This window comes from Thunnus albacares, chromosome 4 (assembly GCF_914725855.1).
Source record: "Thunnus albacares chromosome 4, fThuAlb1.1, whole genome shotgun sequence".
Taxonomy (NCBI): domain Eukaryota; kingdom Metazoa; phylum Chordata; class Actinopteri; order Scombriformes; family Scombridae; genus Thunnus; species Thunnus albacares.
Genome location: NC_058109.1, coordinates 19,348,294 through 19,374,488, shown reverse-complemented (window position 1 = coordinate 19,374,488; position 26,195 = coordinate 19,348,294). Strand labels below are relative to the sequence as shown.

The 26,195-nt window shown below is 39.0% G+C and overlaps 3 protein-coding genes and 1 non-coding gene across 5 annotated transcripts; 3 read left to right on the top strand and 1 right to left on the bottom strand.

Annotated features, from left to right (window-relative positions):
• Nucleotides 1-1,445: 1,445 nt before the first annotated feature.
• Nucleotides 1,446-12,347, top strand: bicd2 (bicaudal D homolog 2 (Drosophila)). The gene is made up of 8 exons (XM_044347854.1): nt 1,446-1,933; nt 5,243-5,455; nt 6,156-6,308; nt 6,641-7,105; nt 7,691-8,698; nt 8,867-9,018; nt 9,546-9,777; nt 11,023-12,347. The coding sequence occupies exons 1-8, from the start codon at nt 1,694-1,696 to the stop codon at nt 11,023-11,025; spliced, it is 2,466 nt and encodes an 821-aa protein (XP_044203789.1). The 5' UTR covers nt 1,446-1,693; the 3' UTR covers nt 11,026-12,347.
• Nucleotides 12,348-12,912: 565 nt separating this feature from the next.
• card19 (caspase recruitment domain family, member 19) lies at nt 12,913-16,567 on the top strand. 2 transcript variants are annotated; one of them, XM_044347877.1, is made up of 6 exons: nt 12,913-12,991; nt 13,434-13,573; nt 14,265-14,421; nt 14,563-14,625; nt 14,759-14,824; nt 15,041-16,567. In XM_044347877.1, exons 1-6 carry the CDS (start codon nt 12,985-12,987, stop codon nt 15,148-15,150), a joined length of 543 nt encoding a protein of 180 aa, XP_044203812.1. In that variant the 5' UTR covers nt 12,913-12,984; the 3' UTR covers nt 15,151-16,567. The 2 variants fall into 2 exon arrangements, with proteins under 2 accessions (XP_044203812.1, XP_044203811.1); XM_044347876.1 differs by lacking the exon at nt 12,913-12,991 and adding an exon at nt 13,043-13,347.
• Nucleotides 16,441-16,568, top strand: LOC122981567. Its single transcript, XR_006403280.1, has one exon. It is a non-coding gene; the product is annotated as a U6atac minor spliceosomal RNA (small nuclear RNA).
• An 829-nt stretch (nt 16,569-17,397) lies between these two features.
• Nucleotides 17,398-25,670, bottom strand: ninj1 (ninjurin 1). The gene is made up of 3 exons (XM_044347878.1): nt 25,280-25,670; nt 21,358-21,589; nt 17,398-18,487 (listed from the first exon to the last, which is right to left on the bottom strand). The coding sequence occupies exons 1-3, from the start codon at nt 25,334-25,336 to the stop codon at nt 18,345-18,347; spliced, it is 432 nt and encodes a 143-aa protein (XP_044203813.1). The 5' UTR covers nt 25,337-25,670; the 3' UTR covers nt 17,398-18,344.
• Between the last annotated feature and the right edge of the window lie 525 nt (nt 25,671-26,195).

Sequence of the window (26,195 nt, the reverse complement as noted above, 5' to 3'; positions counted from 1 at the left end):
GAATTGTCCCAATAAAGTATTATTTTGCATGACAAATTGTATGTCCACTTACAACGATAGGGCCTATAGAGCGCCGCTCCACATCCCAGTCCAAAGCTAATTGCATAAAAATGGTAATATTTATCTGGAAATGTTCATAAAAAATAGATTAAATTGAGTAAATATCTGATATATAATGGGAAATTTCTTTCAAGACATTGTGTGCCACCACCCTTTAATGCAGACTGTGAAATGCTACATACAGTGTTGGTAAAAGATAAAAATGATGTTCCCTCCATTTTCCTGAAAAAGAAACATTATCATGACCTCTTGGTAGAGACAGATCAACACAATGAGTTTAATGGTTAACACAAAGGCTGTTGCTAAACAGCGTAAGAGAGAGAGACACACACACGTCAAAAGAGAGAAAAGGAAAGATAAAGAGAGAGATAAAGAAAAACTTGAGAAAATAAAGAGTGAGAAACTGGACGGCAACACAGGTGGAGAACCGTGAAACCCAGAAACACAGGTATACACACCATTTACGATCAGCAGCAGGTTTCTGCTCCGGGCAGGTGTAGCAACAACAGGTCAATCAAACACAAAGAAGACAGCTTCCTGAACCCTGTCAAACCACCCAGCCAAGTTTTGTACACAGACACGAGGAAAGTCCCAGATAACAAGTGTTTTACTTTCACATTCATACAGTTTATCTTAAGACTACAGATTGTGGTGAGGCTCGGAGGAAATGAGAAACCGTGGGGGACCTTTCAGTTTAACTTCCTCTAAGTTCAATCATGTATGAAATCAGCATTTGCAACATACTAACACCTTTTCAAATAGTTGTTTAGTGTCAATCGGTTTGGGAGTAGGAGCAGGTTCTGAGTGCCGGTGTAGCTGTATTTACATTAAATCACTAATAGAATTGATACAATCAGCCAATTAATTAATCAGTCTAGTGGCCAAAAATGGATCAGTAACAATTATGATAATTGGTTAATCATGTTACATTAAGCACATATGCATTCAGTCTGATTTCCTACATTTTATATCACTTTAAGTTGAAAATCTTTGGACTACTTTGATAAAAAAACAAAGGTCTCTGTCTCTCTCTCTCTCTTTGGGAACTTGAAATGGACATTTTTCCCTTTCTGTCAGATTTTATAGACTAAACGTTGGTTGCCATAATGACAAATTATGCCTTTAACCAATAAAATATTGTATCTGTCTTGAGGCTGTAGTTGTATTTTCACCTTAAAACCTCTAGATGACAGTAGTGTATTGCTATCTTCTGTATGTCACTGGATGCGGTCCAATACCACGCAATGCATTATGGTACTTGAAGTCAATATGACGTCTAGCCTGCGTACGGTGTAAGGTGCTGGCGTCGCACTTAAAACTACATTTCCCTTCCTACTAACAGCGATTTGAATGTCTCTCAGGGGTAGCTTTTTCCAATCGATGATCTCAACTCAAGTTTCCTCTGTGAGCTCCACGAAGAGAGCTTGGGAAAAGTCCTCAAGAATGACAAAAGTATCGTCTCTACTGAGCACCATCGATGTCTGCGGCGGAAACAGGCAGATGGGTCTAAACTCTATCTAAGTCACGACAATGCGGCTCAAACAAAGAAGGCAGTGATTTGTGGTCTAGGTGGTTTTCTCCTGCTAAGTCAGGGTTGGGTCCCGTTACAGTTGTGAGTCGGCGGTTCGCCAAGATGTCTATGGAGGAGCAGGAATATCCCGAGGCGGTATTGGTGACAGAGGCCGGGCCGCAATGGCTCCAAGCCGAGGTCGAGCGTCTCACTCGGGAGCTGCGAGAAACGACCCATGAAAAGATCCAGGCGGCTGAGTACGGGCTGGCGGTGCTGGAGGAGAAACAACAGCTCAAGCAGCGATTTGATGAGTTGGAGACAGAGTATGAGACGGTCAGACAGGAGCTGGATCAGCTGAAGGAGGTAACCTGAGGTCACAAAAAAAGAAGCCACGCAGACACTTGCTGGAAATTCGTACCGATATGAGAAAATTAGCAATAATCGGTTAGCAAGACGTAAACAACGGTCAACATTCAGTTTTCCAACGGCTGTGAACGTGCCAGTCAGAGCTATAATCAGAACCATGATGTTAGCTATCAACCATTGGGTCTTGTTTCTTCATAGCTCAGCCATAATTTAGAGTTATTAAAGTACCAAGAACAAACTAGATTTTAGTGCCACATAGTCTAACTAACTATCTAAATGAAGTCCATTATGACACATCATCATATGCTGTTCACCCTTTTCTTAGTTTAATCATTTCTTCACTTTGAAGATTAAAAAAACCCTTTTGGTCACTTGCCCGTACTTGCTCTTGGTATGTTAGGTTGAGGCCTTCAGTCAGACGTTTGCAGCCACAGTAGCATGCCAAATGTCCAGGTCCGTGTGACCAATACTCTATATGTGGTAGTTAACTGTGTCTAAAGGTAACAGAAAGGGTTAGACTGCATTAAAAACGAGGCATGATTCAGACTTAATGTGAAATTCAGTCAGAAGTACATCCGTCCCTCCACTGCATTTTTAAAACACTCCTTATCTTGATTTCCTAGCTGGCTCCTTGGATTGACGTTTCAAACCCACATCTACAACAGTGGCCTCTGCTTTCCACGCTTTTCTCCTCACCACCAATTTTTTGGGGGATTTCTCAGTGTAAGAGACTTACAGTGTCTCTCATGGCCCAGATGTTTTTCATCTGTCATCACTGAATTCAGCTGCTACCAAACTTACTTAAGCATTAAAATGCTCTCTCTTCACATCCATTTGTGGAATAATTTGATTCTCTCGCTTCAGCTAATGTCATGGTTTCTTTATTTTATCTCATTATGCTCCTGGGAAGCAGTATATTATTCACATGATATGAGAATGAGGAAAGGCCTCGGTAAACCTGAAGGTGTGATGGGTAAAGCAGCAACCAGCACACCTCAATGTGACAGGCTGAGACACCTGTAACCCTTAATATCTTCGTAATAAAGCAATGCTTTATTGAAATCGCACAAATATGGACATAAATAGGAGAGACAATATCTGCTGATATTCCTAACTTGTAGGAAAACTTGAATGTGATTCAAGAGAGAAGTTGGGGCTTCCCCATCTGTTCAGCGCAGTCTGAAGTTGTCTTGTTGCCCTTCTTATCAACCATTAGAGGAAGTGCATCCTAAGGTACTTCCACATTGGCCTCAGCAGTCATAGTTGTTATGGACAAGACCTCTGCCATCACTGTTAATAATTTAGTGTATTGGCTATGTCTTTACTGTCAACTTTCAACTCAGCCAAGGTAGTTGTGTTCTTCATTTACAGTAGATAGTGACAATTCATTCTCCGCTGGCCCGTAATGCATAATATTGCGCACAGATGATTCCCTTTAATGCTGTAAAAAGGCAACTACATTCATGTCGATGAGTACAATTTCCAATACATAAATCCAGAGCTGCAAGTAATGATTCTTTTTGTCAATTGATTTGTCTTTAAAATGTCAAAAAATAGTGAATAATGATAGCGATAGTGAATAATGGCTGTCACACTTTACAAAAAACACAAGATGACCCAGATGTTTGACTAACAGTCTAAATATACATAACACATAACTCATCTTTGTTTCCCCTGGATCGTTCAGTGACTTATTCTCAGTCATTTTTGTCCACATTACATTATTCACGGCACAGATCACAGTCTAGTCACTATATGATTCATCATTATATCTCATTCTCTAACGATCTTATGATTCTGACTGTTACTTCCCCTTTTTAGTAGAGCTGACATCATGACTGACTGCTTGTTGCACATATCAATTGTTTTGATCTGGAGAGAAATCAGGGAGGGAGGGAGAGAGCGGGGCTGGATATAGGTGAGGGGGCAGAGCTGCTGCTCTTTGGTGGGTTTTCAGGACTTCCTTGGACAGTAGTGGTTACATCACCGGTTTGGCTCGGTGTCGGTGCATGTTGGCTGGATGTCTACAATCCTTTACGTCAGTGCGAATCTGACATCAACTTTGTTCAACCTTTTTAAGCAGTTAAGATGTTGTCTTGACTGTCAATATGGTTATACTTAAAGATCCCCTGTGGTCCTGTTTCCAGACGTATAAAAACACATCTATCCTGTCTCCTTCATTTAAAAAAAAATCCTGAATATTTTGTCGTGTGTGTGTGAGCACCGAGAAACTTCAGCAGATGAATGTGAAAACAGCCTTCTTTTCAAACTCCGCACATACACATATTCACATCATTCTGCACAGCGAATCTCAAACATCAAAGTGAAGTAACACATTTTTTTAAGCCTAGACACTTTGCCCGGTATGTAGTCATTACTGCATTTATGAGCTCACTAGTGGTCACCACCATTACTCACCTCTCTGCTATGGAAAAACCTTTACTGGGCGACTGAATATTCTACAAAAGCAGCAGCTTTTTGAAGAACTTGCAAAAAATATGCAAATGTTTACTTTCATTTGCAAAACATTATAGTCTTTTTTTTTTTCTTTAGAAACTACAAGTCAGTGGAATAGAATAGCAACAGTTCAAAGGACTTGCTGATGATCACAATATGTGGTTAGTTTCAGAAATAATAAAAAAAATGACTTTTAAAAAGTTTTAGAACAATAAGTTGTACACCCACTTGATTAATTACACCTATACAATGTAATGAAATCCACCAGCTCTGCCGTTCATTCTAGTCTCATAAAGCTTAGCCTATACATTTTCGGTTTTTGTTTTTGTTTTTCCGCCCCATTTACATATGAAACAAAATACATGTTAAAAAAAAAACCAAACAAACCTTAAATTGATACGTATTGAATTTTGATATTTTCAACTTTCCACTATGATTTCAATTTAGATTTCTTCAACTCATATTTCCAAAAGAGACCATAACAGAACGAGGAGATTTTCATTCACTGAATGTGGATGGAATGGACGAACAGCCTCCGGTTGGCTGAAATGAGTACAACAAATTCAAATGCAGTCAGTGCTTGCAGTAATCTCTCTCCATGCTCTGTTAGTGTGTAGTATAAACATCATCAAATAACACCAACAGTAAGTGTGGCACCAGGGTAACATGGCACTGGTGGTAAATGCAGGTAATGGTAAAGCCTCCTGGTGTTTTTGAATAAATACTGTTTGGGTAAGAGGGCGCTTATCTTATCGCCGGTGGTTATTCTGGCCTTGCTTGTGGTTCTGAGATCATGTCTGCTTTTTTTTTCTTTCTTTAAAGGAGTTTGTTCTTTCTGTCTGTCCTCAGGCCTTTGGGCAAGCTTACTCAACCCACAGGAAGGTGGCAGCAGATGGGGAAAGCAGGGAAGAATCGCTGATCCTGGAGTCCGCCAGTAAGGAGGCTCTCTATCAGCGGAAGGTCCTAGAGTTGCAGAATGAGCTTCGACAGGCCAAAGCCTCCATCACCAGCGCACAAGCTGAAAACGATCGTCTGTCATCCATCGCCCTGGAAATGAGAGAGGTAATAAGTGAAAGTTTGTGCTGATTTTGAAAATAGTTAAATGTTTCTTACAATCTTAATTCAAACGCACCGGTAGAAATGTATAAAGAGCATTCTCTTGATTTCACGGTTTTAAATGAGAGCCAGTAAATTTGAGTCAAAGTGGGTTTTTTTGTGTTTATATGCTCATGGTATGACTCTCTAATAACGTCGTCACTTACAATTAAAATAAGACGGAAGAGAAGTTTAGTAAAGCTCACAGAAGTTGAGACTGAGAACAAAACCGACAGACCACCACTTGTTGTCAGGGTGAGCTGTGAAAGAGTTGGTGCTTGTAGCGGGGGAGGGTCAGTAAGCAGGATCACAGTGAACCCAGCAGGAAATATGATGTAATGGTCCACTGTGAGTGACACAAAGGATGTCTTCCGCCAGAGCTGTCTGTAGCATGGATTTGGTAAGTGGACCATGTCTTCCTGTCGTCATAACATTCGCCTGCCAAAGTCTTGCCCCGGTGGTATGTGAAACATGCTGACATACTGATCTTCATTTCACTCACAGTGACCGGACAATTTCAAGGATGCAGCTTCCATCGCCTGGTTGATGTTGTCCTCAATCAATGACAGTAAACACTGATTTTGATTAGAGTTTATTCACATGCGGCCTGCCATAACATAGCATCATTCCTCTCTTTTTTTTTTTTCTCCTCTCCTTCTGTGTGCAGAATTCAGACCTGGCGGAGCTGCAGCGCAGTCAGCTGCGCGATGACATCAGAGAGTACAAGGTGCGGGAGACTCGTCTGCTGCAGGACTACAGTGAGCTGGAAGAGGAGAACATCTCTCTTCAGAAACAAGTGTCTGTGCTGAGGCAGAACCAGGTGCGACAAATAAACACACTTTGTTACACACCTTAAACATGGTGGAAGTGATGTTAAAATAGTATTGTTGTTCCTGTTTAAACACTTTTTTATGACTCAAACTACCCACATTATTGCTTTTCGCTTCTAATGTAACCATGTCGCTGTCCCGATACTTTTGAAGGTTGTTATGATTTCAAATGGGAATCAAACATTGGTTTTATTTCATCGTCATATGGTCATTGACAATATTTGGAAAGCTGTAAGGCTTACCTAATAGAGGAACCACAGTGGACGCTACTCAGTTGAATGAAATTATTCAGTCTTACTTCTATTTTTGACCATATGTACAGGTGGAATTTGAAGGCCTAAAGCATGAGATCCGCCGTCTGGAGGAGGACTCCCAGTGCCTCAACAGCCAGCTGGAGGAAGCCATGCGCCTCAGAGAGATCGCTGAGCGACAGCTAACGGAGGCCTTAGAGACGATTAAAACGGAGCGTGAGCAGAAGGCCGCCCTGCGCAAAGAGCTCTCACATTACATGACCATCGGCGGCTCCGTGTACAATAGCTCTTTAAATATCTCCATCGACAACCTAAAACTCAACGACGACCCTTCCGCCGTTACGGAGCCTGACAACGACGACCTGATCCGAGGCTTCGAGAACGGCTTGATCAAGACGGGCGAAGGTGACGAAGACAACCGAGCTGCTGTGAACAAGAGAGGAGAGCCCATCAAACCGGCTCCTAGCCTGGTGGACGACCTGCTGAGTGAGCTCAACATCTCGGAGATCCAGAAACTTAAACAGCAGCTTGTACAGGTACAGTAATTACTGCAAGTGTGTTGCCTGATCCCATGATTCGATTTAATTACTCAAAATTAGATTGAAGTAGATTTCTCCTGCTTGTAGTTTACCCACTTTGCTCTCTGAAAGCCCATATAAGCACCTGAGCAGGGATTGTGACTTAATGTGAACGAGAATCACATATACTACAAATAATGGACTAATAATTCTCATAATTCTTGGAAATAAATAGCACCTTCCATCCCTGATGTAAGATGGCAATTTCACAGAGGCTGTGTTACATTTTTCATTATCTTGCACTTTTCAGTCATCACCAGTATTTTTTTCTGTAACATCACCGATGAACAAACAAATCTCCATGGTGACTGAACTAAACTGTTAGATAATAAATCAGCATTTGCATTCATCACAGACATACATTGTGAGATATTTATGCAAATGAGGCTGTCAGGTAAGCTTCACTGCAGTGGGTCAAATATTATTTTTCTTTATGACCTTAGTCACGATCACTTTTTGATTCTCTGTTCCCAGTGATCCAACTTTGTACAGGTGCTGCAAAGTTGGCCAAATGACTCAAAATGTCTGTGTTGTTACTTTTAGGTGGAGCGAGAGAAAGTGGCCCTTATCAACTCTTTGCAGGAGAGCCAGAAGCAGCTGGAGCAGGCCTACGGGACTGTCTCTGAGCAAAAGGAAACTGTCAACAAACTCACTGAGAATCTCAGTGCAATGAGGAAACTCCAGGCCAGTAAGGAGCGCCATTCTGCCCTCGACAGTGAAAAAGACAGAGACAGCCATGATGACGGAGACTACTACGAACTGGACATCAACGGACCTGAGATCCTTAAGTGTAAATACACTGTGGCGGTTTCGGAAGCTGGAGAGTTGAGGCAGGAGCTGAAGACGCTGAAGGCACAGTACGAGGAATGTCGGACACAGTACGAAGATGAGCGAGCGCGACTGGAGAGCGAGGTCCAGGACTTAAGGTCAAGGTTAGCATCCCTGGAGAAGATTAGCCAAACAGATAAAGCGGAGGTGGCTCGTCTGGAGAAGGAACTCCGTCTGGTTACAGAGGCTGCAGGAGAGTCACTCGGCAGCCTTAATGTGGCGCAGGATGAGCTCATAGCTTTCAGTGAGGAGCTAGCCAATCTCTACAACCATGTATGTATGTGCAACAATGAGACTCCCAACCGTGTCATGCTCGACTACTACAAGGAAGGCAAGGCCATAATAAGGAGGGGGCAAGAAGGAGGGAAGGAGCACCACTCCTCCGTACTTCTCACTAATGGACTGATCACTGAGACTGACCCTGCAAAGTCAAACTCCAGTAGCACCACAGTCGCCCCGGCTCCAGCCCCAGAGCACCGCCCAGAACCCATGAACATCTATAACCTCGTAGCCATCATCCGAGACCAGATCCGCCACTTGCAGCAGGCAGTGGACCGCACCACGGAGCTGTCACGCCAGAGACTTGCCAATCTGGAGCTGAGCACAGTGGCAGACAAAGACAAAGAGGCTTGTATGGCAGAGATTCTCAAACTGAAGTCCCTGCTCAGCACCAAAAGGGAACAGATCGCCACTCTCAGAGCTGTGCTCAAGGCCAACAAACAGGTCAGAAGACCACTGTGTATGCATGCCTGCTGTGTATGTTTTTTTCAGAGGAAGGGTGTTTTCCTCAAGTACAACAGAAAAGAAAAACTGGCTTCAGCAACACGTAAATGAGTGGACTTGATAAAAGTGCAAGGCATTGATAATTCTGTAACATCTTGTTCCCTTCAGACCGCTGAGATCGCTCTGGCAAACCTGAAGAGTAAGTATGACAGCGAGAAGGTCATGGTGACTGAGACGATGATGAAGCTCCGCAATGAACTCAAGGCTTTGAAAGAGGATGCCGCCACATTCTCCTCTCTCCGAGCCATGTTTGCTACAAGGTATGACGATATACTATGCCTGATACGCATTTCATTCACTGACAAACATGAAATTAGCCATTTTGTGGCATCCTGGTGGCCGAGCATTCCAGGATACACACCATAACACGTGACATGTATTTTACCATCTATCACATGATGAAAGACAAAAATACCAAAATAACGAGATATATTTTTGTATTTTGCTAATTTCACACGTTTTTCAGCACCTTTTTAAAATTCTAAATTTTAGTGTCGATTCTTAGAGCTGCAAAAGTGTTTTGTGTGAATATCTAACCGTGTGTGTGTTTGTGAGAAAGACACAAAGCATTGTGGGAGCTGTCTGATGTAATACTTGTGTGAGTCAGCTAACAGGGACCTCATCCTCCCATCTGGAAAATGCTGTCTGGGGAATGGAGAAAACATGTGACAGGAGTAGCAATTCAAGGCAAAGTGCACCACCTGCTGGAAATAGTGTTTTATCTCTTGTTTCTTCCCTTTTTTCCCCCTCTCTTTCCTCCCTCCTCTCCTCCGTCTCTTTCTCTCAGGTGCGATGAGTATGTGACTCAGCTGGACGACATGCAGAGGCAACTGGCTGCTGCTGAGGATGAGAAGAAGACCCTGAATTCTCTGTTACGAATGGCCATCCAGCAGAAACTGGCCTTAACTCAGCGCCTAGAGGACTTAGAGTTCGATCACGAGCAGGCGCGCCGCAACAGCGCCACAGCGGTGGGAGCGAAAGGCAAAAAAAAGGGCAAGGGAGCCTCCTCCAGTCATCATGTAAGTCAGAGGCAACCCTACAGAGCCACCTCTAAGCCACAAAGCACCAGAGTTCCCTTTTGTCTTCTGCAGTCAGATATACAAGGTTTCCTGCAGTCTTTGAAAACTCCTACATCATTTTTAGGATATTTGCATCTTTCCAATTCAGGCTTTGCAACTTTTTTTTTTTTTTTAATCATCAAAAAAACAATTATGCAGTTTAAGTTGCTGTTATTTTCATGGTAAAATTAACATACAGCATCTATCCAGTTGGCAAGTCTTTGCTTGTGATAGTTATATAACTATTTGGCTCAAGAACCACATGAAACTGAAACCTAAGCGCTAATTTTAATGAAACTGACATTTGCTTGTAGGCGGCATCTCTTTCAAAGTTGTTGTGATAAGTATCAACAGGTATAATTAAACATGGAAAATACCGAGCTTTTTAATGTGCGTGTGAGTTGTTTTGTGGGTGGAGATAGTGATGCACTAAATCAACAAAAGATAGAAAGATATGAAAAAAACTTTTGTCAATTCTAGCCTGAAAACTGTTTCTGAAGATTTGACAAGATGTATTTTATTTTACATTTTTATACCATTTTTATGGTTATCATTTTATTGTGATATATTTAAACAGATTTTGAAGCGTTTTATGTTATATGAAACTAGGGATTAGATGTATTTGAGAAGCAACAAAAGTCAGAAATTTTGTAGATATGCTCTGAAATTACGTTACTTTATTTGTTATCGGAGTTCGAAATACAACTTTCCTTTTCTCTCACTTGTCCAAAATATCTTGTGAGATGTTGGTATAAATAAATGATAGTAAAATTCAATATTTTATTTGGTGATTGATCGGGATGCAGACAAACGTCAAACCAAAAGAAATGAACACCGTCCTCCTGAATATGCTCAGTTTATACTTCAGTACTGGTGTTTTTTTGTAACAAATTTATTCTCTATGTACTGTATTTCTAAAATCAAGAATTTTAAAGGTTTATGTTGACATATAAGGGTGAGTGAGGTAAAAAAAAGTGAAAAAAAATTCAAATTAATCTGACTTAAGCATTGCCTTTAGTATCATGAGTTATAATTGAAGCCTGCATGCGTAACACACTTCACTCCTCACTGTGCACTAACTTTCCTAACTGCTTCCTTAATGAACTAACTTCATCTTCATCACTAATGCTGTGTAAACTCAAATCAATCAACAATCAGTTTAATTTGATTTTTTTTTTTTTTTCTGTTTTATCTTTCCATTCACAGTAAATCTCTCCAAGCCAAGTGTCCTTAAGGAGGTTCGTCAGTGTCTGTGACAGTTGTCAGTCACCTGTGCTCCTGGTTTCTTCAACTCTCCAATCACGGTTCAAATCATGTCATTGCTAACACTAGAACACACCCTACAGTATTTGCAAAGGGCCTTGTTTTAAAGTGCCAAAACAAACATGTACAATTCCTTACAGTTCTGTCCGAAAGTGTGACACGTTGCATCAGTCTTCCAACAACATATATATATATACACCACTATGATTACTGAAGCAGAGGAAGAATCAAGACGTGTGTTTTGCTGATTACTTATTGCCTGTGTAACCCTGACTGAGCACTTTCTGTTTTACTTATTTGCTCTTAGGCGATTCCACTTTCTTTCTAAACTCTGAATTGTTTCAAGTATTATACACTATTTTTATTGGATGTGCATGTTTATCTGCCAGATTGTTGACATCATTTCCAAGTGATTCTTATCTTTTTATCCATATTTATTTCATAGCAACAAAGAATTATGAGGTATTTCTTTTAACTTTGAACTGACTGTGTGAAATCAAACAAAAGAGACAGATGAGCTTTTCTGCCTTAGTTGTTGGCCTTCAATATAGGGATGTCTTTCTGACAGCCCAGAGAAACAAGCAAGATTTTTGATAACCATGTTTATCTCATGACAAAACAATGCAATTCATTGTTTTCACTGAACAATCCTGGAAATACGGAGCTTCAAATTCAGTGTCTTAACTAGATTTTGTATAACTGTGGTTCTCATTTGTAGAAATGGCAGAGCTGTTACAAATCATGCTCATCATGAATAAGGAAGAGTATTAATGCAAAGCCTATTTAAAGATTTCTAAGTTAAGGTCAGATGTTAATAGTATTCATAACCTTTATTCATGAAGGAGAGTTTTTAATGTTATTGTTTTAATACAGCTTTTTGTAAACCTTTTCAGTCCTAAAATTCATTGTCTTCCAACAATACACCTGCAGTGCCATTTTGTGTGTTTATTGTGCCAGTGCAATTTGCAAACATGGCTAAAACTTCATGTTTGTGCTATGTCAAAAATATTTTACTTGTTGTTGCTTCTGTTCTTGGTCCCAATTGATTTTATATGTTTTTACTACGACTGCATTTGTATTTATTTGCCACTATTCAGACAGGATGTCATCATCCTCTTTGTTTCATAAGGGAGTTTGAGTGGAGTTGGGTGGTCCGAGTTTCAAGAAGAAAGAATTTGTGGTAAAACACTAGCAAGATTCATGACTGCAGGCAACTGTCTATGCTAACAGTTATGATTGGTGAAGAAATAAATCTAACTTTCACAATTCTCAGGTGTTTGTTCTTTTGCAGTTAAACATGAGTTAGCAACCATTCAGTTTTTTAAACACTACATACTGTAGGTGCATTATTGTGTATGCAAACATTCCAAATTATATGAAATCTATTTTATTTGTATATCTCATAATTAATAAAACAACATGTACACAACAAACAATTAATAATAAAATACATCTAAATTGTACAGCACTCTTCATTCATAGTGAAACTCAAAGTGTGTCATACAGTAATGAACATACACTTGGTTGTTGGTCCTAGAGAATTATTTGATAAAACAAATTGTTAAAAAATTATTTTTGTCTGGGAAAGATCAGAAAAAGAAGTTATTGTATGAAATATACACATTGAGATTAATTACAAAACACAAAAAATTGTTGTTCCATTAGAGTTTAATTATAATATCTTTAACTTAAACCAAACTAAAAGTTCCAGTTTTATTGAAATGAATTTAGTCGACAAAGAGTAATTATAAGAGTAAAGCTCTGCCACATTAACTTCCATTTCCGGTGGAAAATAAACATTTTTGTCTTTTTGGAAGACGTTGACGTGACGTTACGTAACCACGCCCTGTGCGAGGTGACGTCAGTGGGAGGGTCCAAACAAAGGGCAGCAGAAGGGAGTCCACAATGGGAGGTTCGTGTCTTTCTTTAACTACAAATAACGCTTATTTAACCCTGTAGTTAGCCTTCTCTTTAATATTTTAACCATTAAGTTCAAACCAAAACACTAATGATTTACCAACGAAAACGTCACGCCCCATTGCAAGTCCTTTTGAGGTTTCCCAAAAGTTTCTTAACGATGTTTGACAGGAGAGTGACCCTTACTTTTCAGTTTGCTGTCAACCTAAGTTTAACCAAACGTTAAATGCCCAAAAAGTGTTAATTTCCACGCAATATTCCCAAACTTCCATGTCCTCATACTCCTCTCCTGCCACAGTTTCAACGAAAAACAGGAGATCATGTCAAATGTCCGTTTAGTAGCCTGTATGGGTATGTAAAAGCTAGCCATTATCAAACAGTGTGCTGAGGATGAACACGTACTTAGTCGTTTTTGTTTGAAACTTGTCTCTGAACAGACAGTTTTCTTGAGCAGCTGATAGAGGACAGCGCCTTCCTCAAAGCTGAGCGGAGACTGGACACAGAGCTGGTGGATAAACTCATCCTGCAGCTCAACAGAATCTACCCGCAAATACTGTCAGACAAGGAGGCCACCAAGGTACGTCCTCATACACACAGTCACACAGTGTAATATCACATGTAAAAGTTATTCCACAATGTAAAAATACTCCCAATACTAGTAACAGTTCTGCATTAAAATTGTGTCTGCAAAATGTTTTATGTTTCAAAACAAAAGCTGCTCTTCGTGCAGCAGAATTGCCTTGTTGGAGTAACATTACCGTATTTACATCCGTATTCACCTCTAAGCAGCATCATTTGTGTGTTTTCTATGTAAAATCTCAATCATGAAAAGTACACAATAACTGTCAGATAAATGTAATGATGGAAGATGTACAATAGCTCCCTCTGAATTGTAAAATTAAAAGTAGCACAATATTCAAGCATTATATCAGTAGTATAATATGCAGTAAAGTACCTTACATTTATACTGAAGAACAGCATTTAAGTAAATGTACTTAGTTACATCCCATCACTCACACAGGTTAGGCTTCAAACACTAGTAAGGAAATTATATCTGTAGGAATTATACAGTTGTATGAAAACATGAAGAAACAACACTCTAATATGAATAAATGAAATCATTCCTAAAATAATTAATTCATTCTGATTTTGGCAAACCATCGAGAGTATCTTCATACAAGCTTCTGTGTCAGCAAGCACCCCAGGAAAGAGATTTTCCTTTCTGGGATCTAAATTATTATATTACAGTTGCTGTTATTGTTTTCCAGTTCAGAAACTTGGACGTGCCCACTAGTGTTCGAGTGGGTGAGCTCCTGGCACACCTGCGGGGGAAAGGAGAAGAGGCATGCAAGGAATTTTACAGGGCTCTTCACTTGCATGTAGAGGAGGTATACTACAGCTTACCCACACGACTCCGCCTCAGAGGTTAGTCCCCAAAAACCTAGATCATGTGTTATCCCAGTGAGATATTTATTCATTATTTGGATATTATAGAATTGATTACACATATTTAGTTGTATTCTAGTATGTTCTACACACCCTAAAAGCCATCTGTCTTGCCTCCAGATTCCTTAGATCCACTCGCATATCCACGTGTCTGCAAACAGAGATATGTTATGAACGAAAGAGGTAAGATGTTACTGTGAAAGACGTTTGCAGTGTCAATAAATTTGGTTATAGTGAGGTGTTCTTAAATGTTTGCCAAGAAAAAAATGAAACAGTTTGGCTTTTAAGAATGAAATCAGTGGATGATTCTTTCCAGGTCCCCTCTTCTTTCTGGGCTGTTTCAGCGTTGCAGTTGGAATGGCTTTACTCTATTACTACAGTGGTAAGAAGTAGTTTTTTAACCTTACATGACATGCGATTGTGACAGTCAGATATTGTCAGTATTATTGGGTACTTATGTGCAGTATCTTCAGTATCATTCACTTGAATGAGAAAGTGGTCACTTTATATCAACTGTCACACATGCGTGTTATTGAAAACATAAGTCCACTTTATGCTGCTGATTCAGTGTTACTAAGAAGCTCTTTCTGTTCTGTAGAAGCTAAACTGACGGGAGGCAGCCGGGCCCTCGGGATGGCTGGTCTGGGTTTGAAAAAAAAAGCTCAAGAGGTGCTTATATGGTACACTGAAGAAAGTCTCATGAAGTAAGGCGTGACTCCCTCACACCAGGCGCTTCAGCAAAACTTCTCCAATGAATACTATTTGTACCAAAGCACAGCACACTATATCTTTTCAGGGGTTCAATACTAATTTTGTACACAGTTGTATATATTATTTTTTGTGTGATCTAAAAACGAGAAAGATGGGGCATATTTGGAGCTACATTTGGCACTTTGTGTCGTATTTCCTCTTATGTTGATACCTATTTAATTTGGGTTAAAGGGATGACTAAACTCAAGGGATGAACACAGTAGAATTAAAAAAACAAACAGATTAAACAAGTTGTTCTCGCTACAGACTTCAAATGTGGTGTAGAGCAGCTTTTACAAACTAGTTAAACAAGAAAAACATTGATAGCATTAGTGACAAAATTGGGAATTTTAATATTAACAGTCAATATTAACACTTGGAGGTACACTCTTAACTATATAGGTTTAGCTGTTTTACATCACCACAAAAGGATAATAGCTAGTTAATCAGTATATTTTGCAGCCATATAATAATGTCCCATAATTGCACAAAGCAAACACATAGACTGTATGTGCTTGCTTCCTCTTTGTTATCAAGACAGATTACAGATAGACAGATTTAGTTTCCAACTTTTTATTTGGGTTCAGAAAACACTATTTCTGTTCAGTGTGCTGAACTATGCACATTTGTTTGAGTAATGAAGAAGTATGTTTCATTTTCTGTTTCGTTACCATTGATGTCAAGCACACTAAAACGAGCGTAAGCATTTCTACATACACCCCGAATTCAGGAAGAAACAATATATTACTGTCCTGCAGTTGCTCTCCATGAGGCTGATCTCATAGTGGAACATGGCCGCCATCTTGTGGTGTAAAGAAGAGCTACATCATCAAACAACATCTGGCTTGTGTTGGCTTCATAAGAGCTTCCAGAAATTAAGCGGCTCATATTTCCACATAAAATAGCTCAGTCGTTTGAAAAACCACGAATCAAATTAAGCTGTGGCTGTATATTTATGCTTTAGGCGAGTTCATAGTGAGCTTCGGAATCACATGTATGTCCCAACCAATGATATCCCGCTCTACCAGCGCGGTGCATCATGGGTAGCGATACGACCAAAACAATACAAAAGTCGAACTTATCATCGTAACAATGAAGCTCAACCGCGAATCAACGTTTTTCTTAGAGTACACATTCAGTAGTCGTGTTTTGTAGATGTATTATTTATATAAGTGAAAATTGCACCCTAAGTGAAACTGACTCACATTATTCCGTCTATATAACGTGACGTTGTAGGTAGTAATAGTTGTGTTGTATGAAAGGAGAGAAGGTTAGCACTCCCCTTGACAAGGATGGAATTGGCCCTTGTGGCCTGCAACACATATACGGTTAAGGCATTGCCACCTACTTCGTGGCATCTCTAACCAAATTTTTTCATATATCTATGACCTTTTTCTAAACGTTGTCCTGCTCTTTACTAAACTATTGACTCTTGTCTTCATCGTGTCCTTAAATACCGGAAGCTTGGCTGAATACTCCCCGGTGCCTTTGTTTCCGTTTGGCCAGGCAGGATGAAAACTTTTATATTTCCTGTTAGTCTGTAACCTTTAACCTACCGCTGAAAACACAGAGGATTTCTGAATAGTTTTAACTTTCTATCTCACACAAGTAGTCAATTCAGTTCTAAAAAAAAAACGTAACGTTACATGTAAATATTCACAAACTCCTTCCCCCCTAATTGATAGGTTTTGTATCCTATGTTTTGTGGATATTTTTATGTTCTTACTGTGCCTTTTTGCCAACTATATGTTGACAAGCCTTTTTTTTTCTGATAGCCCTATTTTAAATAAAAAGTCAGGTGGTAAATGAATTTACCCCGAAAATGAAACAGGTTTATAACATTAACATGGTTTTTCTCAGGCTGTTTGTAAGCAGTTTGATTAAAATGTATAACTTAGCTTCTGGTGCTTTGTTGAATTGGTATGGAAACACATTTTTGCAGCTTGCATGGCTTTGTTGTTATTGTTTGTACTCTGTTAATTTTCTATATTATTCTAAATGAAAAGCTTGATATTTGATTTCTGATGGTTGTCTGTTGATACACTCATTGAGGTCCTGTGCCTGACAGTTGGTTATGTTTTGTGTACTTGTGTAAAAAATGCCTTAAATGTTGAAGTGCCATCATTTGTATAATCAGGACATTTTATCTTTGGTCAATAAAGAAATATGCATTATAACAATAAGCAAGACAATAAACACATCGTATCACCTTTGTTGTTTATAAACAACAGTCACAGTGTGTAATACAAGATCATATAGTAAAAGCTGAAAACATTTTTTGTCCTTATAAAAATGACATAAAAAAGCTTTAAAATTAACCACAGTACACAAGATGTATTTCAGTGAACAGACACAGGCAGTAACTAATATGTACATATAAATCAATTTAAACACATACTAGACTGCATAGCACATTAAAAATAAGTTTTAGGTCCACTTCATCAATCGGCAGAGCTTTAAAACACTGTAAACACCAATAATATGCTCCAGTAATAAAGCTATTATGTCATGTAATGATGTAAAGAATGCTCCTGATGCACCCATGATTGTGGCATTCTTTGTAAATCATTAGCTGCAACATGCAAGTAGAGAAAAGCTTCTGCAGACCTCGTTGAGTACAAACAAATTCTGTTTTGGGGTTAAGCTGGGTGAGTCTTTTTTCTAAACAGTATGTAGGAATACATTTGGCTTAAGCTGAGAGATACAAACAGAATTTGTTTTTCCTCAGGACACATTTCACAATAATGTTGACTGACATACAGTATTTGTCCTGATATGTTTATTTTATAAGTAAAGGCCGTCATTTATTTGCATCAGTAACCTGAGCATGATAGGAGGTAACTGCCATATGAAATAAAAACTGACCACAAATAAGTTGTCTGTAGCCATGGTTAGAGAAAGGAAGCCCTCTAACGAACACACATCAAAGGACCGGATTAGGTTCATCTATCCGCTTCTTACACAGCAGACAATGTCACTCGATCCTCAGTGTGTGTTTGGTCTCCTCCAGCCTGGCAGGTCGAATTACAGAACAAAAGCATGTTTTTCGAGCCACTTAGTTTAGTGAATGAATATCTGGTCCATGTGTGCAAAAACTGTAATGGAGGTCCGTCTTGACTGCGTTGATCAGTGAGCATCGTGAAGAAGGAGGGTCAAGCACTCTGGGGGGGCTGCTGGACACCGAAGGCTGTGATGAAGACATTGACCACGACTATGATAAAGACGAAGGCTGTGGCAATGTTTTCCAAGATGTTCAACTTGTAGTGCATGCTTTCGTCATTCAAGTTCCACTTAACTGGAAAGACAGAGATGAATCATGAAGACATACAGTAACTGAGTTTTTCTTAGTTCGTAGAAATGACCGTCACTTCCCACATGGGGGCAATACAGAGTTTCCAGTGGGATGAGCAGTGAAGCAATAATTAATGAACACATGATATAAATTTACAACATCTGACAGAATTGCCCTTAGGTCAACAATTAGCTTGCTCTTTCATGAGGACATAACACACCCAAATGCTCTGACAAGAGAACATGTGAGGACCTACTTCTTAGAAGAGGGGCAGTTCTGCTTTTTTTTTTTAACTTTCCATGTCAGTACTGGTGAAACTGCTATGCTAAATATTAATTCCAAGTGGTAAAGGGAGCTTAAATTAGAAAAAGCTGACAGCAGAGGTGACCGACAGGCATTTCTCCCTGCTGTGGCTCTCAGCTCTTTATCACAACAGTCGTCTCTGGTAGGATAAGATAACAAGGGCTAGGGAGCAAGGAGCACACAACTCTACGGGACGACAAACTTTGTATCGAGAGGCTCAGTTCTTCCAATTTATCAATCCAATACTTTATTCATGAGAAATCTGTATTGAGTCAATTTTGAATAGTTTGCTTCCAGATTCATGGGGTCAAGTAAGGTCATTACTTTATTCATGAGAAATCTCTATTGAGTCAATTTTGAATAGTTTGCTTCCAGATTCATGGGGTCAAGTAAGGTCACAAAGATTTTGTGCTTTTTAGTTTAGCTTCAGAAATAAGGTAAACTAAAAAAAAGCCTATAGTTGTATATCACTCAGTGTAAACCTGTGAACAAACAAATTCATGTTTCAATGTGTAAAAAAAAAAAAGTGTAGTTGCAGTAAAACAATGATAATCTCTAGATAAAATTTGTGCATAAATGTTGGCAGTTTGCAGAACTGCTTTTGTCAACATTAATCATGTTTGAAACGATTAGTTGATTAGCAACAAAAAAAAGTGAAAATTGATAAATCATTCTCAAACCATTTTTTAAATGAAAAATGCTGAATTGTCACTGTTTCCTGCTTCTGAAATGTGCGAATCGTCATCTTTTCTCAGTTTTTTATTATTGTAAATAGTGTATTGAATATGTTTGGGTTATGTTGAGTTTTATATTATGTTTGGGGTTTAGCTTTTTAAGACTGGGCGGTGGCTTACTGGCTAAACTGTGGGTCTAAGAATAGAGGCTATCATATTGTCACCTTCCTAAAATAACGACCTAAGTCATTTTTTCAGGTTTCTCAGAAAACACAAAAATAATCATGATGGTGTGCATGCACCCTTAAGAGTGCACAAGCTGCCTATAGACACTGCACAACAGGCATACTATAATTACGGCTGTAGTCAACCAAAGAAAATCTTGGTCGACTAAAATCGTACATAATCAACTTATCAATTCAACTAATCGATTAGTTGCGTGCGCGGGAGGGGGGTAACGGGACAGAGTGCAGCCACACATTTCTCTGTTCTGTTTTTCTCTGTTTTTTGTCTTCAGGTTAGGCTAACCCATTGTTGCTAACTTTGGCGCTAACCCCCTTTACCTTTCCAGCATTTGGGGAAACAACAGACGTGACTGTTTAGCATTTATTAACTGACTGTACTGTATTGACAACTTACTACTGGCCTTTTCCTCTGCTCCGCTCGCATCCACCGTCACTTCTCTGCTTCTCGCTCTTTCCCACTCCCTACGCAAACATACTCCTTAACGGAGCCACGCCACCAGTGGTTTCCCAGGCAACGACAGAGGTTGACTCACATACTGGAACAGCGCTGCACAGAGACTCCCAAACGCTGTCGATTTCTGAATGAATGGGTATTCATTCGGATATCAATTATTAAAAAATATTTTTTTTGGCCTGGCGGGGGTTCTTGTTGTGAGAAACACAGATTCAGTAAACGTTCAGTAAACGTTGAGTACAGTTAGACCCAGCAGTCTCCATTAGGTTGGGCGATTTCAAAGTTTTGAAAACAACGGGGGTGTTTTGAATACACCCCCATTTTCACAGGGAATTTGTTAGTCTGTCCCTCCCGCCGCAGGAAATAATGGATTATTCCTGGAAAGCTATTGATGTAGCACTTTTCTCCTTATGAAAATAACACGGAGATTATTCGACCAATGAGAATTTAGTCGGACGAGAGCATATCGACCAACTAATCAACCAGTCGACCAGAAGACTACAGCCCTAACTATAATACTGGTCAAATGATGTTATGATTACTAATATTATGTTCAAGTGAGATTTTCATTAAATAAAAACACAAAAGTAAAGAGGATCCTTTGTAATTTTTTAGTTATACACATAATTTCTAGCTGTTAGATTACAATACAGTATTCAAATCTTTCTTAATCAGATCATGTAATGTGGAAAAAATGAGACAAGAACTGTAGATGAAATATTGTTTAAAAGGCAGAAAAGAGTTAACAGAAAGCCTTGTAATCACTTGCAACAGCCACAAATTCTTTCCACTCTTTGCTAAAAGCTAGCTTCATGGACATAGTTATTTTGCTGACTAAAATGCTGACTAAAAAGACTGAATAAAAAGACTAAATAACCACACAATATGATGATTAAGTCACACTCTTGACATAGGCTATTATACTACAGGAGTAGAATCGCATGATCTGTTCAACTGAGGATGTGGCTAGCATCATGAGGAGATGAATTAGACAAAAAAAATCATTTTTGTCAAAAAATGACTTAGGCCATTATTTTAGGAAGGTGACGATATGCTGTGCGGATTTTAAAGCCCTTTGAGGCAAATTTGTGTGTTGATTTTAGACTATATAAATAAAACTGACTTCACTTTCCTAAAAAGATTTTTTTAAAAAAAGGTTTGCAAAACAGAAAACCAGGACATTAACTCCACTCTTACCTATAAAAATGAGCATAACTCCCACTATGATTTGTAGGATGAGGGAGATGCTAATGAGAGTTACGAGGGCCACATAGAAGTTTGATCCTTGCTCCAGCACCGTTTTCAGCTGTGAGGCATTAGCCATCAGTAGAGCCACATCCAGCATGCTCTCTGCTGCGCTCTTCTTATTGGCGTAATGGTTCATGTTCAGAGGTCTCTCATTCCTCCTCCCAGTACCCCGCAGCGGGACCTGAAAAACAAAACCATCACATCAGTATGACACAGTATGACATATAAGTGGTGGCTGGCGATGTGATACCATTTATACCACAAACCCATTATCACTTTCAGGTGGTGGATGTTTTTTCTCTGACATTACTGTTAATGCCTCTATGATCATAGATGTCACATATTAGTTTATGACTTTGTGAAGAAATCTTTCAGGTATCTTTAAATCCACGTATTCTATTTGAGAACTCAGCAGCACTTATCTAACTAAATACACTTGAAGCATTTATCATCAGATAGATGATTGCAATGATAGAAAACAAAACACTTTCACCACAATGCTGAAAATAAAAATGTGCTCTGCTTCTGAGAAAAGTATGTTGTCACGTTCGCAGGAAACCCATAGCTCCATACGTGGACTTTTTTTTGCAAACTCTGAAATCCCCCCCCACACCACAAACTGATTTTTTTCCCATAAAAGCTAACAGTCCAAAAAAATCATAACTAGTATATAACTTACTTTCAAATAAACATTACTGTAGTGATAACAAGTATGATATTTGACTGACATTGTGTGTTAAGTGCTCACTATCCATTGTTAATTGATCTATCTGCAGTGTCTGTTTCAGTCAATGTTTTAATCATCTTTTGGGTTCAGATGTTTTGAGTTTCAGAGCAGTTGAACCCAACATTATGAAGCTCTGCAGTGAGTTTGGTGCGTAGAATTGGGACAAAACTGCTCATTGTGATGACAAAAATAAAACCCAGAATTGTGCAATCAGGATGTTTTTGGTTTTCTGTCCAGAGTATTGAAAGAAGTGAAAGTGTTCAGCAGCTGAACTCAAACAGGAATACATATTCTTTCTTTCTATCTTATCTGAAGATAGAAAGAAATCTTATCTGAAACATAAGAATGGCAAACCGGACTCCACCCAAATAAGTGAGTGGACACTTGACCACACTATTAATAGCACAAACACACAATCGACTACATGTGAAAGCATATAAGTACAACACTGTGCGGCCCCATATGCTCATAGATATGATATTCAGTATTATTTTCTTGATAAATAAAACAAAACATGAAATAAATACTGTATGCAGTGTTTTGGAGAATTTGGTGTATGGAAGATTTTTGCAGAACTACTGAAATAGACTGATTACCCAAGAAGATGTGTTAGACAGAAATAGATCTCCTTCCATTACGTAGAATTGCAACCACTTCTCTTGTTTGTTTCACAGGTGAAATCAGGAGGTGCTAAACACCTCATTTAAACACGTCTAAACATTACATCACAGGAAACCGTGGCCACTGCCGAAACCTATGTGTGTCTGCTTATGAGTTAAGCGCAGTGCTGGAGTGGAATTTAAGCTAGCTGTCCAACAATGCTACCCTTGTGTGCCCAGTTAGACAACATCATTCACTGAGGTTCAACTCTGCGTGCCACTTTCTCCAACCCTGAAAATCTGCCAGGCCACAGAGGAACAAGATGTTCAAGTGGTAGACCAGCAGATGGGACAGCTGTATCCACTCTCATTTCTTCAAAAGTTTAATCTTTCTCTAATTCTTTTGTTTTGTTCCTTTCTAAGGTTTTTTTTGTCTTCCCCTTGTGTACTGGGAGTTTTTTCCTCGACTTTTTGGAGAACTCGGGTTGGGTTCACATGTGCAGCGTCTATCATGATCGTTACATCATTCAACAAGTTTTTGTCTGACAGTGAGCAATAAATTCCTACTGTATGAGCATAATAAATTGATGATAATGTGTATAAAATATAATTTGATTAGTAACACTTCCATCTTCCATCATCCAAAGATGAAATCTTCACAGTTTGTTCTGTCCAACCAACAAACTCCCAAAGATATTTGATTTACAGTAAAATCATATGAAACAGAGAAAGAAAAAGTTGTGATAACTTGTAATAATATCATTTAATATCCTTTAAGAAATGTAATAACATTTATTAAGTCTGTCTTAAAACAACAGTCAGGTGCCCAAATGAACATTGAAACAGGTTTTACTCGTTGTTATCATTCCACCTGTTCACACCGACGTTAAGAAGATTCCCTCTAAATAGGCTGACAATGTAAGTGATGAGGGACAAAATCTACAGTTCTCGTTTTGAGAATAAATGTATTTGAAAGTTTATTTGAATCATATATGAGACATCAGCAGTCTGAGTTAGTCAAATAATGTGATATCTTCCACAGTTACAGTGTTTTTATTAAAAAAAGAAAATTCCCTGTTTGTGTCTCAACAGTGTTTTCCTGTTTAGCTGCAGTGGAAGGAAACCAAAAGAGGCACTAAAAAGACTAACTTTGAAAGATATGAACTTGATTTGAGTAATTTGGACGGCTGAAGCTTCATATTGTCTTCAAATAAACTTTTTCAAACATTTTTGCACAAAAGGAGGGCTGTGGATTTTGTTCATTGAAAGTGCATTATGAAGAGATTTGTCAGTTTGAATAAGAGGAACTACCAAGTGCAATAAAGATCTTATCAAAGACCCTTCAAATCACTGACTAACATTGCTGAGGAACTGGTCGCTGTATTCTCATGCTGTGAAGCACAGTGTGTCTCTGTGGCTAGTTTGACCACTAGTTTGGATGACATACTGTATATATACACAGTACATTTTAGCTGTTCCACAAAGCAGAACAAAGACATTTAGTAAGGCTGTTTTCAGCCTCTGAACAGCTGAAACAGCCTTCCCGAGGATCTGTAGATATTTATATAAACTAAACCCATCTGTTTAGTCTGGCTTTTATGTAGTGTTTTATAATTTTATGGTTTTAATGATTATATAATTCTTTTATTTATTATCACCATTAATATTTATATTCTTTTATTCTATTTTAGTAACATTTTACTGTTTTATTATAATCTATTCATCTTGTGTAGTGTGTAGTGTAACTACCCATCTTTTATTGTTGTCTTATTCAATTAACTTTTTTAGTTATTTTAATGTGCATTAGTCTCTAAATCCATTTTTAACATCCTATGTTTTATCAATCGCTTGTAAAGCACTTTGAATGGCATTTGATTTGTTTGAAAGGCGCGATTTAAATAAAGTTTGATTGATCGATACATAATTACATACGCACACTTGTACTATGCATGCTACATATATGTATAATAACCCAGCAGATAGAGTTAAGGAGTGGCGATTTAAAGCTGATATTTGCATTCTTGAATGTGAAAATCCAGATCCCTGATTCGGGTCACATGGCTGAGCTGATCCACCTGAGATGCCTTTACAGAGCAATGACTATTCACCGCACCCACATGGTCCGTATCCTCTGTCATTATGTGTAAACCGACCCTCTGCCAATAACAGTAGACGGACTCCTCGCTCAACAGTTACTTTGGGAATAAGTAAAGCGGTTAAATGAGCCAATGAAACGGGCTAATCAGCTGCTGCTGCCGCTAACTTATCACATTAGCTAAAACAGTTCAAAAGCTACTCGCAATGACATTTGTTTCGATTTTGTTCGGTAACGTTTAACAGCAAAAGGATGCCGGGAGGAGAGGGATGAAACCCCGAGTCTGTTTCCTGTGTTAACGACAAGTATCTCACTGCTCGGACCGGGATAACTCGCCCTTCACTGAGCCTGACCGGGATATGAAGTCTTAACATAACTGAACATGAAGCTATGTGCCCGTGTCCGTCCTTTGTGACTGGTACCAGTAAGTTAAAGATAGTGCCGGCTTACCTCAGTCTCCCCGTTTCGGTCAGCATCCCTGTTCATCTCAAAGTTTTCCGTAGCCATCTTTGTTATGTTAATAACAGCTGTATATCCTGAGAAGGTTAGTCATGGGCAGCGTACGCTTCAAGAGTCGGTGGTCCAGCTAGCGGCGGCGGGCAAAAAAAAGGCACAATGTGTTTATAAAAGGCTGCTGTGACGACAGCAGGGGGGAGAAAAGCTCACAGTACCGCTCTCGGTCCTCCGCTTGCCGGGGAGACGATTGGGCAGGGCAGTCTACTCCTTAGAGGTGCTGTGTTTTTGCGTGTTTCCCACACTTTGACTGAGATCCAGATATAAATGGATGAGCTATGCAGTGGTTTCATTTAGACCGTTGACGTGGTTGATCATTAACAGCCACAACACGACTCTTTACTTCCGCTCTGCGGATTAAGGCGGCATTGCACGTGGAGGCTCAAATCTGTGGAAATAGGAGATGCTACACAACATGCTATAGTTCCTCATAATTTGACTAAACCCAAATGTGTTTAACCCTCCTGCTGTGTTAGAAAATGGTTTATACCTTTAGTGGCCAAATGTGTGTGTGTGTGTGTGTGAGAGAGAGAGAGAGAGAGAGACAGAGAGAGAGAGAGAGAGAGAGAGAGAGAGAGAGAGGTGGTGAGATTAAATTCAACTCAATACACTTTCTTAGCATGAAACATCATTTTAGTATTATTACACAATATTATTATACAACTTTTGTATAATTTTATTACTATTATTTTTGTTTTGTTATGGTTTTTGTTATTCATGGTGGTTTGGCAACATTTACTTTGTATTTTTCTGCATAAACAACCCATAATTACTACCAGGTCAAAAATTTGAGCCATAACACAATAGATGTAACTTTTCTTTTTCTTTTTTTTATAGGCATTTTTTTTAAAAA

Coding starts and splice junctions, on each gene's coding strand:
- card19 (XM_044347876.1), top strand. CDS start 13,317: ATGTCAAATGTCCGTTTAGTAGCCTGTATGG. Junction 13,348..13,433: donor CCGTTTAGTAGCCTGTATGG/GTATGTAAAAGC, acceptor GTCTCTGAACAG/ACAGTTTTCTTGAGCAGCTG. Junction 13,574..14,264: donor CAGACAAGGAGGCCACCAAG/GTACGTCCTCAT, acceptor ATTGTTTTCCAG/TTCAGAAACTTGGACGTGCC.
- ninj1 (XM_044347878.1), bottom strand. CDS start 25,336: ATGGCTACGGAAAACTTTGAGATGAACAGGGATGCTGACCGAAACGGG. Junction 21,590..25,279: donor ACCGAAACGGGGAGACTGAG/GTAAGCCGGCAC, acceptor TTTGTTTTTCAG/GTCCCGCTGCGGGGTACTGG. Junction 18,488..21,357: donor AGTTATGCTCATTTTTATAG/GTAAGAGTGGAG, acceptor CTGTCTTTCCAG/TTAAGTGGAACTTGAATGAC.
- bicd2 (XM_044347854.1), top strand. CDS start 1,694: ATGTCTATGGAGGAGCAGGAATATCCCGAGGCGGTATTGGTGACAGAG. Junction 6,309..6,640: donor CTGTGCTGAGGCAGAACCAG/GTGCGACAAATA, acceptor CCATATGTACAG/GTGGAATTTGAAGGCCTAAA. Junction 7,106..7,690: donor TTAAACAGCAGCTTGTACAG/GTACAGTAATTA, acceptor TGTTACTTTTAG/GTGGAGCGAGAGAAAGTGGC.